The sequence below is a fragment of the Solanum verrucosum genome, unplaced genomic scaffold, assembly GCF_900185275.1.
Source record: "Solanum verrucosum unplaced genomic scaffold, falcon-dt-bn FXZP01000041.1, whole genome shotgun sequence".
NCBI lineage: Eukaryota > Viridiplantae > Streptophyta > Magnoliopsida > Solanales > Solanaceae > Solanum > Solanum verrucosum.
This window is the reverse complement of record NW_026020250.1, coordinates 711,152-731,804: the sequence shown is the minus strand read 5'-3', so window position 1 is coordinate 731,804 and position 20,653 is coordinate 711,152. Positions and strand designations below refer to the sequence as shown.

The window sequence follows — 20,653 nt, the reverse complement described above, 5'->3', positions numbered from 1 at the left end:
GTCACATATACCCTTACTGTTACACGAATAGCTAATGTATACCCCTACCGCTACAAAAGTGGCTCATATATAGCCTTTAATCTAATGGAATTAAAATATAATTTTAAATGTATTTTTTTATTTTAAAAAAATTATGTAGGGGTATAAATGATCCTTTTTACACACATTTTTTTTATATTTTTAATTATCATTATTTCAGTTTTTTATTCTTCTTTTATTTCATTCTTTAGTGGAGAAATATGAGGAAAAAAATGTGCATGAAAAAAAGAGAAAAAAGTAAGAAAAATATTTAAAATTAATTAGTTTTTTGGATATATTGTATTTTATTTTTTATATTTGTAAAAAATATTTGGGGTTATATATGATAAATTTTATAAGAAACTTAGTGAAAAATAAATTTTACCATCAAAATGATAGATTCAAATTAGCCGCTAAATAAAAAAAAAACCAAAAAAAATATGTGTGAGAAGTATCAAATATACTTTTACATGAATATATTTTTTAAAAAATAAATTTAAAATTGATTTTTTACTTCGCTAGAGGAAAAGGATATATGTGAGTTATTTGTGTAACAATATGGATATATATGAGTTATTTTTATAATGAGAGGTATATAAACTCTAAATGAGAATTTGGAGTGTGGTATGAACACTGTGACAGAGAAAATTGTCCCCTCAAGTCCCACAAAAGAAAAATATGAAACTTTGAGTGCCTTGAGTGCATGCTGCTACAGGATATTTGACTATTGAGCACTTTTCAGTTTTCACATACAATTTGTTGTTCTAAAAGTTCACATTCTCAAGTCTAAACCAAAAAGCACTCCATAGTAAGGTATATAAAATGAATTTGATAGAATTAAATAGGTCTTCTAAACATCATTGGTTTGCATTATCAATTCTTGTTTTAGCTCAACGAGGTATATAATTAAAAGAAACCTTCTTGACATAGTTATGGGCAGACGTTGCATTGTCCTCTTTGGTCTTGCAGTTTTCATTCTGCTTCATAACCAAACTTCACTTGCTACTGATGAAGCTGCTCTTTTTGCACTGAAATCACACATTTCTTCTCATCCTAACAACATCTTAGTTAGATTGGAATCACTTGCAGCTCCCGCCACCATCGAGTCACTGCTTTAAACATTTCTAGCATGCAACCTCATGGTACCATTCCTCCACACATAACCTCTCATTTCTTGTTTCCCTCAGGGTCAGTATGGAGATTTGCCAGCAGAGTTACGTTGGCTCATTTGAAGAGGTTGAAATTGATTAATGTTAGAAGGAATAACTTCACCGGAGCCATTCCATCATTTTTGAGTTTGTTACCAAACCTACACACTGTACATGTATCCCTCTGGAGCAACCAATTTTCTCGTAGGAGAGATCCCTTGGTGATCTTCGTTACTTGACTGTCCTAGACCTGCAATTCAATCAGCTTACTGGCCCTAGACCACCATCAATATTTAACATTATGACAATGCGAGTGATTGCTCTTACCAACAACTATATGTGACCATCTTCCAAACTTGGAAGGGCTTCAACACTCAAGCAACTCCTTAGATGGAGTTGTTCCACCAAACCTTGAAAAATGCAGAAAGCTTCAAAGATTGTCATTGTCGTTCAATGAATTTACTGGAACTGTACCAAGAGAGCTAGAAAACTTAACGGCTCTTGTAACATTATTTTTTGGACAACAACTCTTGGAAGGTAGTATATATGATATTTCCTTACAAGATATCTAAAAATTTCATCCTTTCTCTCTTCAGCCAAACTGGTAACTCATATATATATTTCAAACAATTGACAGGAAAGATACCTGTGGAGCTAGGTAATCTTAAGAAACTACAGAAGCTGGGATTAACCGAGAATGAGTTTACTGGTTCGGTCCCTGCAAGCATTTTCAACATATCAGTAGTGCAGGTCCTAGTACTTTCACTAAACAAGCTTTCAGGTACTCTACCTTCTGATTTAGGTCGTGGAATGAGAACAATTTTACTGTGGAGGAATTAATCTGAGTGGTTTTATCTCTGATTCTGTTATCTCCTGTATTAAGGTTACCCAAAATAGAAACAGAAAATAGATGAAACAAACAGAAATAATAATCTAAGTCCACAGAACCCACTGTGTTTCCTTAAGAAATTTAATCCCCTCAAGTACCCGAGGTTGCAGATTAATTCCTCCCAAGATAAAACAGATTAACCTATTAGAGAAGTAGCGGTACCTAAAACTTCAATAATTTTAGCGAACGCAAGAACAGTAACGAGAGCACACACAGACTCAATTGATCGACAATTTGTTTATGTAAGAAAATGTAGGCAGAGAGGAAAAATTTTCAGTAAATGAAAAATGGAAAAAACTTCTTATTTATAGCCATTTGCAGCAAGGAACGCGTCTGTTCGGACAATGGTATCTTTCCAGAACGTTGTGTCTTTTTGGGAAGAGTAACGCCTTTTCGGAAGGAGCAAGTCCCTTCAGAACGTTTTTACCGTTACATGCAAATTTCAATTAAATTTTGTTACGCGAAATTAATTCTGTTAATTAACTAACATTCTGAATTAATTTATAAGAGAAAGGAAATCAATTAATGAGATTGATTAAATAAATTTTGTCCAAAAATATTATCAATCAATTGCCAAATCCAAAGACAAAGCTGAGCGAGCGAGCCAGCGACAACGGCGCGAGGGGCACCTTCTTCTTAACCCTTTAAGAACTAAAGGAAGTGTTTCCTAATATAAGGACAACAATTTTCCTTTCTTCTACCAATATGAGAGAAATGACTTTTCATTTGCAATTTGCAATGACTTTTCATTTTCCCTCCAAAATTGGTTCCCCCACATTTTCCATTTTCTCTTCTTATTTCCATTCACACCTTGCTAAAACCCAACATATTCAATCTCAAATTCTTCGAGACTCAAAATGGTTGATCTCTCCCTCAACAATTTCACAAGTCCAATTCCTAAAGCACTAGGTAATTTAGAATACCTTGAGGCTCTAAACTTGGGAGACAGTAGTTTTATCAGCGATTCAACATTAAGCATCCTTGCATCATTGAAAAAATCTCGGGTTCTATAATAATCTGTTGGATGCCATTTTTCCAGCATTTGTTGGTAATTTCTCCAACTCCTTGATGGTTGTAAACTTAAGGGCATGATTTCCGAAGAAATTGGTAACCTTACTGGTTTGACAAAGATGAGTCTATCTAACAATGAGTTCACCGGATGTATTCCAAATACCATCCAAGGCATGTAGAGCCTTCAAGAACTTTATCTAGATAGAAACAAGATAGAAGGACCCATACCAGATGATATATATGTGCAGTTTACAGAATCTTGGTGCATTGGACTTGTCACGAAATAAATTTTCTAGTTCCGTGCCACCATGCTTAGGAAAATTTACCAGTTTGAGGATACTTCATCTAGATTACAACAGGCTGGATTCTAGATTACCAGAAAGCTTGGGGAGCCTTAAAGATCTTTTAGAATTTAATGTTTCATCCAATTTATTAATTTGAAATTGGAAATTTACAGGTGGCAACAATCATTGATTTGTCAAAAAATGATTCCTAGCACTCTAGGGGGTATAGATAAATTGATGTATCATTCTCTGGAACATAATAGACTAGATGGGCCTATTCCAGATTCATTTGGCAAAATGTTGGCATTGGAATTCTTAGATTTGTGCTATAATAATCTTGTTGGTGAAATTCCAAAGTCATTAAAAACTCTAGTGTCTCTCAAATACTTGAACTTTTCATTCAATAAAGTAATTGGAGAGATTCCCATTGGTGGTCCTTTTTCAAATGCCACAGGTCAATCCTTCTTGTCTAATGATGCACTATGTGGTGATGCCAAGTTTAATGTGACAACATGTGTCATCCAAGAGGAAAAAGGCTAACTTAGTTTTGTACACCAGTTTGGGAGTGGGTCTGTTACTTCTTGTATTAGCCCTTGCATGTGTATTTGTAAGATTGCTAAAAACAAAAAAGAATACAGGTCAAACAAATGTGTCTCCGTTAAAAGAGCATGAAAGAATTTCCTATTATAAAATTGAACAGGCAACAAAAGGATTCAACGAAACCAACTTGCTTGGTAATGGGAGTTTCAGCAAGGTCTACAAAGGGATACTTAAATATGGTACCCTTTTTGCAGCAAAGGTATTCAATGTGCAATTGGACGTGCATTCAGAAGTTTTGACATAGAATATGAGATACTCCAAAACCTTCGCCACAAAAATTTGACCAAAGTCATCACCAGCTGCTCCAACCTTGATTTCAAAGCCCTAGTGTTGGAATACATGCCTAATGGGACACTTGATAAATGGTTATATTCTCATAACTTATTCTTGAACTTACTGTAGAGATTAGATATAGTGATAGATGTTGCATCTGCAATGGACTATCTCAACAAAGGTCATTCAACAGCTGTGGTGCATTAATGTGACTTGAAGCCAAGCAATGTCTTGCTAGATCAAGAAATGGCTGGTCATGTCAGTGATTTTGGCATTTCAAAATTGTTAGGTGCAGGGGAGGCTTTTGTTTAAACAACAACAATTGCAACCATTGGATATATTGCTCCAGGTATAGTACAACTTTTCAAAGTTTTCTCATATCGTTTAAATACTCAAAACAATTCTTCCCCCTACATATAAATGGATTTTCTATGTTTTTTGCATATTCCATTTTAACTAGGAAACTTTTATAATCTTTTTCACTATTATTTCAGAGTATGGACAAAATGGAATTGTATCCACAAGTTGTGATGTTTATAATTTTGGCATCCTGACGATGGAGATGTTTACAAGAACAAGACCAGGTGATGAAATATTTATCGGAGACTTGACCATACAACGTTGGGTTAGTGATTCTTTTCCAGGTGAAATTCGTAAGGTGGTGGATTCTAATCTGGTACAGCCACGGGATGAGAAAGTTGATGCAAAGATGCAGTGCTTGTTGTCTATCATGGAATTAGCTTTGAGCTGCACTTTCGTGACACCCGATGCAAGAATTAGTATCGAAAATGCTCTTTCAACACTGAAAAAGATTAGGCTCCGGTTTGTCAGTAGTTGGCACTTGGTGGAATTGGACCGGCTACTCTTGTATGCTATTTGATACTATGCCTATTACATTAAACTTTCAATTTTGCTAAAGTATTTAAGTGTGTTTATTCAGGATTGTATGGAGCAACTCATTTCTTGATATATATGTAGTTTTAATGATATATGAAAGTTGAAAATGAGAAATATATGACAAAAAAATTTGGTCGAATCTAATCCAATCCTCTGACGGATGATACTTTAGCGTGATCTTTCAATCCCCCCCTCCCCCCCAAGAGAATCTACAATAAGAATTTTTATATATGTTACATAAATTTGTATAATAATATTGATAGATAATAGAGCTGATTCTTAGGGATTAGAATATTTAGTTACCATAGTTAGCTTATTCTCTCCATGTATTTATACCATTGTTCTCTTTGAGTAATATACAAGTTATTCTCAATAGGTTATGAATTACATGGTATCAGAGCCAATGTCTGAGTTGGTATTTTCTCTTCGCCGGAAGTCACTGTGACCTCGCCGGAATCAACTATAGTTCACCGGAAGTGATTGAGAGTTCTAAAATTTCTTTCACCACCCACTTCAGAAGAAGATACTTCCCACGATCTTAAATCCCTAGATCTCGATGGCTAGAAGTTACTCGTGTGAGCCTCACGTTCCATCAGTACTCTTTCCAGTGAGACTGCAGTAGTGGTGCAGCATCAGAAATTCAATTTGCTTGTTGTTCCAATGTTGCAGTGACATTTCCTGCAAGGATTTGGTGGTTGTTTGTTCAGTAGACAACGATTTGAGAGATTTTCCCAATTCTGGCCAATAATCTAGTGGTCTCTCTGTGTCGGGCAGCATCTGGTAGTATGTTAACATCTTTTTTCTAGCAATTTCTGCTAATATTTGACGTTACAATTTCACTCGTGTCTTACAATTTTTAGCATTGGGATTTTGTTGTAGCATCATCAAGTTTTGCTCTTCAATCAACACTTTCACTTGGATCTTTATTTGATGATTTTCTGATTTATCAGGAGTTATTTTTAGGTCTTTGATTAGTTGGATAGCTAGTCTTGAGTGGAATTGGTGTAGGGAAGAACAATTACTTTGTTTATAGTTTCAAAATAGGTTATTGTCTATCTTGGGTATTGTCTGATTTTATGATATAATCTGGTTAGACTTGTTGGGAAAATGACCGACTATAATGAGAGAATTGAAAGGTCTAAAGTTGTTGGTGCTTGTAGTCCATTATCTGACAAAATGGTCCTAATTTCAGAGGAGGAGTTTGCTAAATTCTCTCAATACCAGAAAATCTCGAAGGAATCCACTTCAGTTAATTCCTTTGTTGAATCAAATAAAACATGTCTTATCACCTCTTCAAATAAATAGGTGATTGTTTCAGGTGCCACAAATCACATGACAGATAATACTAATATTTTTTCTTTCTTTCAAGCACACAAATAACCCTCTCTGGTTACCGTAGCTGATGGATCAACTTGTAACAGTGTTGGATATGGGACGGTTAAACCAACCTCTTTTATTACTCTGTCATCTGTATTAAGCCTACCAAAATTGGCCTTTAATTTGATTTCTGTTAGCAAAGTTACCAGAGACCTTAATTGTTATATTTTGTTCTTTCCCGATCATTATTTGTTTCGTGATCTTAAGACGAATCAGGTTATTGGTAAAGGACATGTATCTGACGATCTATACATCTTTGATGAATGGGAGCCTTGGTTTGTTGCCTGCTCTAGTGTTGTGTCTCCATTTGAAGCACATTGTCGATCGGGACATCCTTCTCTACCTCTATTAAAGAAGTTGTGTCCTCAATTCCAGAATATTTCTTCATTAGAATGTGAGTCATGTCGATTTGGAAAACATTATTGCAACTCATTAAGTCCAAGGGTTAGTAAGTGAGTTGAGTCACCTTTTGAGTTAGTTCATTCTGATGTTTGGGGAACGTGTCCTGTTGTTTCCAAAACTAGGCATAAGTACTTTGTTACTTTTGTGGATGATTATTCTCGGATGACTTGAATTTATTTTATGAAGAGTCGCTCGGAAGTATTTACTCACTTTTGTGCCTTCTGTGTTGAAGTTAGCTTCAGTACGTATTCTGAGGAGTGACAATGCTAAAAAATGTATGTCGGAATTATTTCAGTCATATATGAGACACATGGTATTCTCCATCAGTCTTCATGTGTCGATACACCTTCTAAAAATGGAGTTGTTGAGAGGAAGAATAGACACTTACTTAAGACGGCTCGAGCACTTTTGTTCCAAATGAAGGTTCCTAAATAATTTTGGGTAGATGCAGTCTCTACAATTTGTTTTCTGATTAATCGCATGCCATCTATTGTGCTTGTTGGTAATGTGCCCTACAATGTTATGTTTTCAAACAAGTCTCTATTTCTGATTGAACCTAAGATATTTGGAAGCACATGCTATGTTCGAGATGTTCGACTATCTGTTACCAAGTTGGATCCTAAGGCATTGAAGTGTGTGTTTCTGGGCTATTCTCGCCTCCAAAAGGGGTGGGTATCAGTTTTATTCTGTCGAACTTGGCAAATATTTGGTGTCAACCGATGTGGTATTTTCAGAGACTACACCATTCTTGTATGCACCTCCAATTTCTACAAGTCAGGGGGAGGAAGATGAGTGGCTAATCTATCAGGTCACCCGTGAAAGAATCAGATGTTGTCCCTCCATCTCTCAGTTCTTCTATTGAGGATCAATCGACTATTGTTTCAGAAGCTCTTTCTCCGTCTGATGTGGCAAGACCGCTAATTGTTCAAGTTTACTCAAGGAGGCGAGAGGCTAATGATATATGTCCTGCACCAGTTCCTTTGTCATCAGATCCTCATTCTTCCGATCCTCCACAAGATCTTGACCTCCCAATTGCTCTTCACAAAGGTACACGTAGTTGCAAATCCTCATATTCCATTAGAAATTTTGTTTCATATGGCCACTTATCCTCTATGTATAGATCTTTGATTGCTTCTCTAAACTCTGTTTATGTACCCAAAACAATGAAAGAGGCCTTGAATCATCATGGGTGGTCTGATGCAATGCTTGATGAAATACATGCCTTAGAGGAAAACCACACTTGTGATTTAGTGGATTTACCCAAGGGAAAGAAATCGGTGGGATGTAAATGGGTCTTCACAGTTAAAGTTAACCCAGATGGATCTATAGCGAGACTTAAAGCCAGACTTGTAGCTAAAGGGTATGCTCAAACAAAGATAATGATCAAAATAGTCCTTAATGTATGGACTTAAATTGATTTGATCCCTCATATATGCAGCTTATGGAAAAGGTCCTTTATGTATGCTAAAAGCTTATCAATTTTAGTCTTTCACCCTAAAAACCTAACGACACAAGGAAAAATTTGTGAAATTAAACAATATCATGTAGTTGCTTAGCCAAGTGTACTTCTACTCTTGCCTTAACTTCACATCCTCTTGTATTGATCATTCAAGAGATAGTAATACTCCAATTTCTGTCACAACATTCCAATGATAGCAATGTCTCGACTAAAAGCAAGATAGATTCTTACCATAACATAGGCTCGATTCCATGGAGTTTCTTTTGGATTAACATCGTTCAATAATGGAAAAACTTGTGTCAATTGATTTTACAAGAAAAAGGATTTTTTGTTGGAAAGACTAGAGTTTTCACCCTTTGAAACATTTTTTTTTTGAATTACCAATTATCATTACTAAACTCAAATATATTGGAATTGCAGACGCACATTATTTAGATAGCAACAATTCAATTCAATTCCACACGACTAGCAAAATATATGCTTAGTAAAACTTTCCACAATGTATCAAGCTTCCAGCACCTAAGAAGAAACCAAAAATTGTTGCTCTTCTCAAAGTAGTTTGTCCAATATATCTGATTTTCAAGAGTCTAGACACCTTGAAACTTATAGCCTCATAAGTTCCAGCACCAACAACGCCACCAACTGCACCGCCAACAACAACACCAACAGACAACTATCTCTTGCCATATCTCTCTTCTCAAATGAGGCGTTTTGCAGTGCCGCAATCACCCTTTGGAACTGATGACGGAGGTTTTGTATAAAGTTTTTGTATGTCACATGAGTTGCACATCATTGTTTAATTTGACAGAGTTGGTTAGATTTTAGGGTGAATGACTAAATTGATAAGCTTTTAACATACATAAATGATCTTTTCCATAAGCTGCATATATAAAGGACCAAATCAATCTAAGTCCATACATTAAGGACTATTTTGATCATTTTCTCTGCTCAAACATATGGGGTAGATTATTTAAGACACATTCTCCCCGGTTTCCAAACTCACATCTGTCTGTTTGTTCATTTCTATATTTTCTTCTGAGAATTGGCCTTTACATCAGTTAGATATCAAGAATGCATTCCCTCATGGTGATATTCAAGAAGTGTATATGGAGCAACCACCTGGTTTTATTGCTCAGGGGGGTATGGAAAAGTCTGTCATTTGAAGAAGTCCTTGTATGGATTGAAACAGAGTCCTTGTTTGGCATGTTAATTAGTGAGGTAGTTCAGAATTTTAGGATGAAAATGAGCAAATGTGATCACTCAGTCTTTTACTGGCAATCAATATCTGGGACTATCCTCCTTGTTGTATATGTTAATGACATTATCATCACTGAAAGTGATTATGTGGGAATCTCTTCCCTTAAAACTTTCTTGCATACTAGGTTTCATACAAAGGACTTGGGTCCGTTGAAATATTTTTTGGGAGTAGAAGTAAACAGAAACAACAAGGGAATTTTTCTATCTTAGAGAAAGTATATTTTTGACCTGCTTGCAGATACCGAAAAGTTAGCAGCCAAACCCAGTAGTACTCCAATGGTTCCCAATGTGCACCTTATGAAAGATGATGGTGATCCTTTTGATGATCCAGAGAGATATAGAAGGTTGGTTGGGAAGTTAAACTACCTTATTGTGACTCATCCGGATATTGCTTTTTCGATAAGTGTTGTTAGCTAGTTCATGAGTGCACCTACGGTCAAACATTGGGAAGCTTTGGAACAGATCCTATGTTACTTGAAAGGAGGCCCTGGACTTGGCATATTGTATAGTAATCACAGTCATACTCGTATTGAGTGTTTTGCAGATGCTGACTGGGTTGGATCCAAGATTGATAGAAGATCTACTACAGGCTATTGTGTTTTTGTTGGAGGCAACCTAGTATCATGGAGGAGTAAGAAGCAAGGTGTTGTATCTCGATCCAGTGCAGAATCCGAGTATAGATCTATGTCAGAGTCTACATATGAGATTATGTGGATACATCATCTTTTATCTGAAACTAGTAAAATTATCTGTGCTTCGCGTGGGATTTTAATATCATGGAATTTATAAAATAATACTTAAAACCTATCAGTCACTAAAACTAAAACACTATATTATCTTACATACAAGATTACATAGTAACAAACATAAATAATGAAAGGAAAATGGAAATTATTGCATCTTATCATTTATTCTTAATAACATAAGTATAAATAAATGACTGTAAAAATACATACCAGGATCTGTAACATAAGCAATGGTGTCAGTGAGCCACTCAACAGGACCAAAGTACACAAATATTTAATTGTGAAGAAGAAGAAGAAGAAGAGGTTCAAATTTTTTGTTGTTTTAAACAGAGAGGAAATCTCTCTATTTATAGACAACAAAGGGTAGTGTGAACAATTGTTTATTGTGCTTTATCGGAAAGGTTACAACTATTTGAAAAAGTTGCAACCCTTCGGAAATGTCACAACCGAAATAAAAGTCACAACTTTTCATAAAAGTCGCAACTCTTCATTAAAGTCACAATTTTTCATAAAAGTCACAACTCTTCATAAAAGTCACAACTTTTCATAAAAGTCGCAACTTTTCATTAAAGTTGCAACTTTTCATAAAAGTCACAGTTTTTCATAAATTTCACAACTTTTCATGAAAAGGGAAGGCTAGTTTTGTAAATAAATAAATTAAAAGGAAATTTTGAGTTGTGGTGGCGCCACGTAGGCGTGCCTAAGGTTCTCTTTTATATATATATACTAGTAAAATTACCCGCGCTTCGCGCGGGATTTTATATCACAGAATGTATAAAATAATACTTAAAACTAAAACACTAAATTATCTTGCATACAAGATTACGTAGTAACATACATTAAATTAATGTAAAGGAAAATGAAAGTTATTACATCTTATCATTTAGCTTTAATAACATAAGCATAAATTATAAATTAATGATTGTAAAAATACATACTAGGATCTGTAACATAAGCAATAGTGTCAGTGAACCACTTAACATGAGCAAAGTATACAAATATTTAATTGTGAAGAAGAAGAAGAAGAAGAAGAAGAGGAGGTTCAGAATTTTCGTTGTGTTAAAATGAGAGGAAATCCCTCTATTTATAGACAACAAATGGTAGTGTGAACAAATGTTTATTGTACCTTATCAGAAAGGTTACAACTATTTGGAAAAGTTGCAACCCTTCAGAAATGTCATAATTTTTCATAAAAGTCGCAACTCTTCATTAAAGTCGCAACTTTTCATAAAAGTCAAAACTTTTTATAAAAGTCACAACTCTTCATTAAAGTCGCAACTTTTCATAAAAGTCACAACTTTTCATGAAAGGGAAGGCTAATTTTGTAAATAAATAAATTAAAAGGGAATTCTGGTTTGTGGTGGCGCCACATAGGCGGGCCTAAAGTTCTCTTATATATATATATATATATATATATATATGATATGATTGGGTTGAAGCATCATACCCCAACAAAACTTTGGTGTGATAATCAAGTTGCTCTTCATATTGCCTCAAATCCAGTATATCACGAAAGAACTAAACATATTGAGGTTGATTGCCATTTTATTCGTGAGAAGATTCAGGAGAACTTGATTTTCACTAGCTACGTGAAGACATGAAAGCAACTAGCTAATTTGTTTACGAAAGAATTGAATGGAACTCGATTTGATTGAAAAGGGACTTTCTTTTTAATCTCTTTGAATAGCAATGTATCTGGTAAAAGGAAAGGAAAAAAAAATGCTACGTATTTGTGAAGTTTATTAGCCCGTCTCGAATGATTTTAAATGATCTAATTTAATTTATTTTCATAAAATCTTATGTCTGATTTATTATTACTTAGCTTTTACAGTAACTGAGGGGAGGTTAGTTTGTTCAGTACAGATTATTAATTTTTGTTCTACCAAACATTGGATTAAAACTTAGTAATTGCCTGTGAAATCAAAGGGAAACAAACAGACAAAAAGATCTCAACAACAAAGAGAAATGGATCTCTAAATCCCTCAAGAGAATCTATAACATGAGTTAATACATCAAAATCACTTTACATGGCAACAAAGGATAAACAAATCTATCCTTTTTCAATTCTAGTTAGTTCGACTGGAAATATGTCGAGAGAACAGGTTCTTTAGACTACCACATTATGGTAGAAAGTTTGGTTCTCCATTCTTGGATGATAACTTGCCAAACAAGATCTGAATAGCAATATGTCGAAAAACATTGGTGTTTTATATAAAAGAGGACAGAAGTACAGTAATTAATAATGTGCTATCATGCAGTGGCGCCAAGAGGTATGTGATATATATCAACCACCACAAGGGTGTTGTGGGATAGATGAGATCCCTCCACCCTTAACTCAAGCGTGAAAATGGACAGTTAAACCCTTACAAAGGTCCTCCAAGATGCGAATCTGGATTACTCAGGCTGGTGTGTCCTGGATACAAGATGGTTACGTTATATATAAAAGAACAAAAGAGGCATGTAATAATGTGTGATGCAAGTTTATTAAAGTGTAGTTGTTTTCGTAAAACAGAAAGGGAGAAAGCATGGAAAGTTTGCACTTTCTTAACAGTGGTAATCTTTTGTGTCTTTATTTTGCCTAGGTAATTAGCAGTGGTAATCTGACTTTTTTTCTTCTTTTTTTTTTTTTTTTTTGTGGTAATCTGACTAATGGTGGCAAAAAAATTGATAACACTTCACTTACAAAATGCAAGTTCTTGTCTGTCTTAGTTGAAGATGAAGGTTAAAATAGGCAATCTTAGTTATCCAAATTTGCTGAATCTTAACTGACCCGTGATAAATCCTTAATCCACGTCTTAATTTGAGTAGAAGATACTAAATCAATTATATATAGAATGAATCAGAGGAATCTTCTTCTTTTAAGAATTTTACGAAATTATTTGCTTTTGAAAGGACTTCAAAGTTGACTTCATTTTTGTTCTTCTGTCATCATTTTCTTGGACTCATCAATCATCTTGACAATTATTCACTGCTTGATTTATCAATTGCATATTTAACTAATGTATATACATATCGAAGTCAAGCCAAACGCCGTGATTGACATTTCAAGCAATCGCGTTCTCAACAATACCCATTGGTTATCATTTTAGAGCAACAAACAGTCTTTCAACCTCAATCACCATTAGATATGAACGTAATCATCACAAGTAGATACACAACACAATTCAATGGTCCTCTCACGGAACCCAATTCAATGGTCCTCTCATGAAACCCAAACCCAAACTGTTAGAGTACCGGTTCGTGGTACCCGATCCAATGTTTATGCCAGAACGTGGCAACCGATCCCATATTTATGCCGGAACGTGGCAACCGATCTCATATTTATGCCGAAACGTGGCAACTAATTAACGTTTCAAGGACACACCATACATATTGAAGTCAAGCCAAAGGGATACCTCTCTCCTATAATTGCATTTGCATTTGACGATTGGTGTGTAACAAAGAATGCTAACTTGTACTATCTAAAACATCAACATCTTTGTTGAAAAAAAAAGGAAAAATGAGACACCATGGAAACTGCCTCCTACATTCACTAAACTGCACTAATGTCTATTCCAGTTCATGCCCCACAGAAGAAAAATAGACAGAGACCTGGTCACAATACAACTTGTGCTACTCAAAAACTAAAAATAGTATAAATTTTGTAAGATCATTGTTTTTGCATTATCAATTGTAGTTATGGGCAGAAGTTGCAATCACTCTTGAAGTTTTCATTCTACTCCATGGCCATACATCACTTGCTACTGTTCCTAATATTAGCATTGATGAGGCCGCTCTTCTTGCCTTGAGATCTCACATTTCTTCTCATCCTAACAACATCTTACCAAGCAACTGGTCTTCTTCAACCCCAATTTGCACATGGATCGGAATCACTTGCAGCTCCTGTCACCATAGAGTTACTGCTTTAGACATTTCTAGCATGCAACTTCACGGTACAATTCCTCCACATCTTGGAAACCTGTCATTTCTCATCTCCCTTGACATCAGTGACAACACTTTCCACGGGGGTTTTCCAGAAGAGTTGGCTCATTTGCGGAGGTTGAAATTGATTAATGTCACAAGCAATAACTTCAGCGGAGCCATTCCGTCATTTTTCAGTTTGTTGCCAAATCTACGTTTTGTGTACCTATCGAGCAACCAATTTTTGGGGAAAATTCCAACTTCCTTTTCCAATCTAACAAAGCTGGAAGTGTTGAGAATACAGAGAAATTTTCTCGATGGAGAGATCCCTCGAGAAATCGGTGATCTTCGTTACTTGACTGTCCTAGACCTGCAATATAATCAGCTTACTGGCTCTATACCACCATCGATCTTTAACATTACTACAGTGCAAGTGACTGCTCTTACCGGTAACAATCTTACTGGAAAGCTTCCAAGAACTATATGAGATCATCTTCTAAACTTGGAAGGGCTTCACCTCTCAATGAACTCCCTAGATGGAGTTATTCCACCAAACCTGGAGAAATGCAGAAAGCTTCAAGTCTTGGCATTGTCATTCAATGAGTTTATTGGAACTTTACCAAGAGAGCTCGCGAACTTAACACTTCCTACAAAATTATCTATCCCAGCTCTGCATTTGGAAGGTAATTCCTTACAAGAGATAAAACTTTCCTCCTTTTCTCTCTTCACCAAACTTGTACTCATATATTTCCTCAAATTGACAAGCTAGATACCAGTGGAGATAGGTAATCTTAAGAAACTACAGCGGCTGGATTTATCTCATAATAAGTTTACTGGTTCTGTCCCTGCAAGTATTTTCAACATGTCAGCACTGCAGCTCCTAGGACTTCACCTAAACAAGCTTTCAGGTACTCTTCCTCCAGATCTAGGCCATGGAACGCCAATCCTAGAAGAATTTCTTTGTGGAGAAAACAATTTAAGTGATTTTATTTCTGCTTCAATCTCAAATTCTTCAAGACTCAGAGTGCTTGATCTCTCAGGCAACAGTTTCACAGGTCCAATTCCTGAATCACTAGGTAACTTAAATTAACTTGAAATTCTGAGCTTGGGCAACAATAAAATTTTCAAGGATTCAACTTTGAGCTTTCTTGCGTCATTGATAACAACTATCGGTCAGGTGGCGGTGAATAAGGTGGCTATGGTGGCTCTGTAAGCGGTGAATCAATGATTCTGGAGGAGGGCAACGGCTCTAATGGCTACCGTCTTTTATTGCTTTGAGGGAATAAATAAAATACCAAAATGCTTTTAGTTATTGACTTTTAGGGTGTGTTTGGTATGAAGGAAAAACATTTTTCGAAAAATGTTTTTCAATTTTCTCATTTTGATTGGATTAAATGTTTTGGAAAATATTTTCCAAATCAACTCATTTTCCTCAAATTTAAGGAAAATGACTTCCCTTCAAAACTTAAGGAAAACAGTTTCCAAAACTATTTTCCAACTTCAAATTACAATTACTTTTTTGTTGAAAAAATCAATTTATTTTGTCTTTACCCTCAAACCACCCCAAAAAAATAATAATTTTAAAGCTTGTTTTTAAATTCAATTATTTTAACCCACCCTCACTCCTACCCCCACCCCCTCCCAAAAAAAATATTAAAAAATATTTTTAAAAGATATTTCGAATTTCAATTTTTTATTTTTTTACCCCCACCACTACCCTCGCTCCCCCCCCCCCATCAGTCCCCCTATCAAACCCCCTATCAGCCCCCAAACCCTCTTTAAAAAGAAAAAAAATTAAATTTATTTTTAAAAAATATTTTCAACTTCAAATTTTTATTTTTTCATCCCAATCCTCGATCACCCACCCACCCCCAAAAAAATTGAGTTTGTTTTTAAAAAATATTTTCAACTTCAAAATTTTATTTTTTCACCGCTACACTCGACCCCCCTTCCCCAACCCACCACCCCTTACTCGCCACCCCTACCCCAAAAAAAAAAATTAAGTTTGTTTTTAAAAAATATTTTCAACTTCAAAATTTCATTTTTTCACCCTACCCTCGACCCCCACCCACCCACCCGCCTCCTACCCACCCCCCCCCCCCCCCCTCCCAAAAAAATAAATTTTAAGTTTGTTTTTAAAAAATATTTTCAATTTCAAAATTTCATCTTTTCACCCTACCCTTGACCCCCCCCCCCCCTCCAAAAAAAAATTTTAAGTTTGTTTTTAAAAAATATTTTCAATTTCAAAATTTCATTTTTTCATCCCTACCCTCGACCCTCCACCCAACCACTCCCTACCAGCCCCCCAGCCCCCCCGCCAAAAAAAATTTAAGTTTGTTTTTAAAAAATATTTTCAATTTCAAAATTTCTTTTTTTCACCCCGACCCTTGACCCCCACCCACTCACCCCCTACCAGCCCCCACCCCACCACCTCCAAAAAATAATTTCAAGTTTGTTTTTTAAAAATATTTTCAATTTCAAAATTTTATTTTTTTCACCTCTACCCAGCTCCCTTACCAGCACCCCCCACCCAAAAAAAATTTTAGGTTTGTTTTTAAAAAATATTTTCAACTTCAAAAATTTATTTTTTCACCCCAACCCTTGAACCCCCCACCCCCGCACACCCACCCCCACCCCAAAAAAAAATTTAAGTTTGTTTTCAAAAATTATTTTCTAATCTAGTAAAAATAAAAGATATTTCTCAAAAATATTTTTCATTCATAAATCAAACACTAAAAATCTTTTTCGGAAAATATTTTCTACTCACCAATCAAACATGAGAAAATAAGTCAAAAATCAACTTGTTTTCCAAGAAAATATTTTCTAGGAAAACATTTTCCTTCATACCAAACACACCCTTAGTGGTAATTTTCTTTAGTTGCCACTTAGAAGAGATTTTTTTACGGCCAATGTGAATTTGCGCTATATTTCAATTCAGAGAACAAATTAGGGGCAATTATTTTTTTGCCGCTAAATACACTACAACAAAAGATGTTTTTAGTGACATGTATTTAGTGGCAATAAGTGAATTGCCACTAATACGTTATATAAATTATACTATTCCCGGCATTTAAACTTTTGCCAGTAAAGAAAGTACTTTTCATTGACAATTAAAAATAAATAGCTATAATTATAGTCAATTTGTATTTATATTTTTTACTTTCCCTCAATTTCTTTTTTACTTCAAATTTCCTCCATCTTCGCCCTTCAATGAAATCCAAATGGTCGGCAAAGGAAATCAGCACGACGGCGATGGAAATTGGCACAACTACAGTGGAGTTCGGCACAACGGCTGTGGAGTTCGACAGGACGGCGGTGGAGTTCGGCACATCGACGGTGGAATTCAGCACATCGGTGCTATTGATGTGAAGAAAGACGAATCAAAGCCGCCGGATTCTCTACACAAGCTCATCGTCAGCAGTCAGTCTAGTATAAGCAAATTCATCATCTCCGATTGCCTCATATTCGATCGGATCGAATTCGAACTGCGATGTCGTTTGGTAACTATTAATATCCATTTTATTCAGCTGTTGGGCCATGTATGGGTGTATGTTCTAGAGTTCTATCTTTTATATTGTTAGAATTGATGCGTGTGTTTCTATATTGCATAGCCTGATCTTATGTCCAATAAAGTTGGTGCAGAATTGTAGATAGCAACCATACTAGCTGTTGTGGAGCTTGATTTTTGATCTCCTATTTGAAGGTAAACAACTAAACTTAGCAGTTAATTGAAACCTTATTTGTTCATATAAAATTCAAATTTTCGCACCATTTTCATGCCTTGAACTTGAGACTTTGCACACTTACGCGAATCTGATATTCAAGTTCCTTATGTACCTACATCTTTTCACTCTTTTTCCTTATAGCAATTCAATGAACATTAGCATAGGCAATGGTCTGCTCCAACTCATTGGCACTGCTTCATCCCTGATTGAAATTTGTATATAAGTTCTGTTATGCTGTAATTGAAACTTTGAAATTGTGTTTCTTTTGTTTTCACATTGGTTTTGATGATTGTAAATCAATATGGTAGAGGTTATTGCCAGAGTCTCCTGATGAAAGTTACTCCAAGTTGTACCTCTCTGTATTTAATTGTCTATGATGGGAGCCAAGCAATTTTGAATGCTTTGCAGACAAACAATTGCTATAAAATGAAAGAAAGCAATGATGGCATGAGCCAATATTTTGTTGTGACTATATTATGAATTATGTTGTGGAAAATTTGCGCATAGATGTTTACTTTGTGCAGATCTTCTTCCAAAAAGATCGTTGGTGCTCGGACCATGTCAATACCAAGTTCAGCTATGGAATAATACAGTTCACTGTTTACTCCAATGCAACGGGCCCCAAGTTAAGTGTAGTCGAATACTTGGTTTGTTAATTGACAGTTCCTAACTTCGATTAATTCATTCATACACCTTTGTTCTCTGCATTTTGCTTCACAGAAGGACTGAGTATCACTTTGCTTGTATTCTTATACACTTCTGTACCTATTGATGTTACTTTGTGTTGAGGAATTAACAACTTGTACAGTTGTGCCTTAGCTTAATTCTGTTACAAGTTAGTTAGGCTAGAGTTAGTGATAGTTAGCTGTTTAGAGTCGGTTAATTAATTCATTAGATAGTTAGCTTAACAATTTGATCTATAAATAAGATTATCAGTCAAGTTCTGTAAATCAATTTTATTAATTCTATACAATTGGAGTTTCTCTTTTCTGTGCACGTACTGTTTTGATTGCTTCTGCACATCACTAAGTAGAAGATTCTTCATTTCTATGGAAGTTAACACTTGGGTGTTAAACTTAGAAGACCAAAATACTGAGCATGAATGACCTATGTGTATCTCATATTTTTATGGCTTGTACTTGCTTGCATTCCTAGTTCACTCTCATTGTGTATCAATTGTTAATGTAATACCGTTTTGTGTGAGTTCATCATAAATCAATTTAACTTTGCGTTGGTTGTCAACCATTGCATCCCTCTTTCTTTATCCAGGCAATTTTGTGTTATTCTTAGTGTAAATGTTTTGTTTCTTTATCAATCAAATGGGATCTTAATAGAAGTTAAGTATGTTAAACGAGCGATTTTATTTATTGCAAGCATTGGATTATAGAGGTTCCTAGTGTAGGAATAATGTAATTGTATTGTTTCACTAGGTTAAGTGCTTTTAAGTGATTAAGATGGGAGGGGGTGTAAATGCTAATGTCTTGATGGAGTATGTTAAATTTCAGATTTTTCCGAGCCAGGGTAAGTGAAACTAACTAAAACTACCTGTTGTGTTTATATATAGTTGTGTTTGTGTGTATTGATTGAAATCTAACCTTTTACTACTTGTGTTCCAGTTCAAGATGTGGATGACAAGTTTTCGTATCCAGGCAATGTGATGACAAGATCCTTCTTAAATAAATGAAATTTCCATCAGGAAATTCTTGGGAAAAGGTCTGCATTTCTGTACCCTTCAAGAAGTACAACAGATAGAAAAACCGTTGGAATGGAGTGTCACACCATCAGGGCACGAAAGGTTTCTTGATCAGACTCTTAGAAATGATCTGGTTTCTTATGAAGTTTCAGAAACTTGACATTTATCTTATCTTATTTTTTTAGGTTCAAGTTTTTAAGGAGCAGGTTGAGCGACTAAAAGAAAAGGTAAGGCCACACTAACTGATATATTTTGAGCTTTAATTCACACAAAGGTAAGAAAAATAGCAATCTATCTGTAGGCCTTACTTTGTTGAATGTGAATGTCTCTATCGAAGAATTTCCAACTGTTTTACTACTTGTTTGCTTAATGCTTCCCTTTCTTACGAATCTAGGATAAATCCCCGCTGCTGAAAATGCAAAATTGAGGGAGAAGGTATATTTTTCATTTTGTTACATCAACCTTTGTATAGTCTTTTTTTTTTTTAACTCTTCGACTCTAATTCATAAATAGTCGGACAAAAAATTAACTTTTCTGGTGCCTATGTTTATAGTTTGGTGGCCTTTAACAGAGACAAATACTAAGTGGAGAGAAGGAAGGAGAAGCTCCTTGTACAGATGGTAGCGAGAAAGATGTTGAGACTGAATTGTTTATAGGACCACGGAGTGCAGAGTAAGACGTCTCTAAAAGAATTGATCCTCCAATAGTTGGGGCAAGCATGAGCTCAAACCATATACCAAGCAAGTGTATCGTGGAGTCCTGGAGGGGAAGAATTACTTATTTTTGTTGCCTGCTAGCTTGGCAAGACAACAAGTCCTTAATCACAAAAGGAAGAATAAGATCCTCTCGATATTATATATGATCGTGATCCAAGCTGTCATACTTTCACTGACTCAATTTTCTTGTTTTTTCATTGTTGAACACATGAGTTTTCTCAATTCTATACAATTGGAGTTTGGTAATTCTTCTATTAG

The 20,653-nt window shown here is 35.3% G+C and overlaps 2 protein-coding genes and 1 pseudogene across 3 annotated transcripts in view; all 3 read left to right on the top strand.

Moving 5' to 3' along the window:
* LOC125833069 (uncharacterized) overlaps nt 1–20,653 on the top strand; it is a 1,066,246-nt gene that overhangs the window by 357,194 nt on the left and 688,399 nt on the right. The gene's annotated exons all lie outside the window — the stretch shown is intronic.
* LOC125833080 (receptor-like protein 19) lies at nt 951–5,103 on the top strand. The gene is made up of 9 exons (XM_049512231.1): nt 951–1,123; nt 1,206–1,254; nt 1,375–1,505; nt 1,591–1,703; nt 1,804–1,916; nt 4,051–4,149; nt 4,353–4,421; nt 4,513–4,572; nt 4,684–5,103. Exons 1-9 carry the CDS (start codon nt 951–953, stop codon nt 5,101–5,103), a joined length of 1,227 nt encoding a protein of 408 aa, XP_049368188.1.
* LOC125833079 (MADS-box protein SOC1-like) lies at nt 17,483–20,366 on the top strand (annotated as a pseudogene).

Excerpts from the sequence above, each read along its gene's own strand:
- LOC125833080 (XM_049512231.1), top strand. The coding sequence starts at position 951 with ATGGGCAGACGTTGCATTGTCCTCTTTGGTCTTGCAGTTTTCATTCTG. Across the intron at positions 4,150-4,352 it reads GTACCCTTTTTGCAGCAAAG|AGATTAGATATAGTGATAGA; the intron begins GTATTCAATGTG and ends AACTTACTGTAG. Across the intron at positions 4,573-4,683 it reads CATTGGATATATTGCTCCAG|GAAACTTTTATAATCTTTTT; the intron begins GTATAGTACAAC and ends CATTTTAACTAG.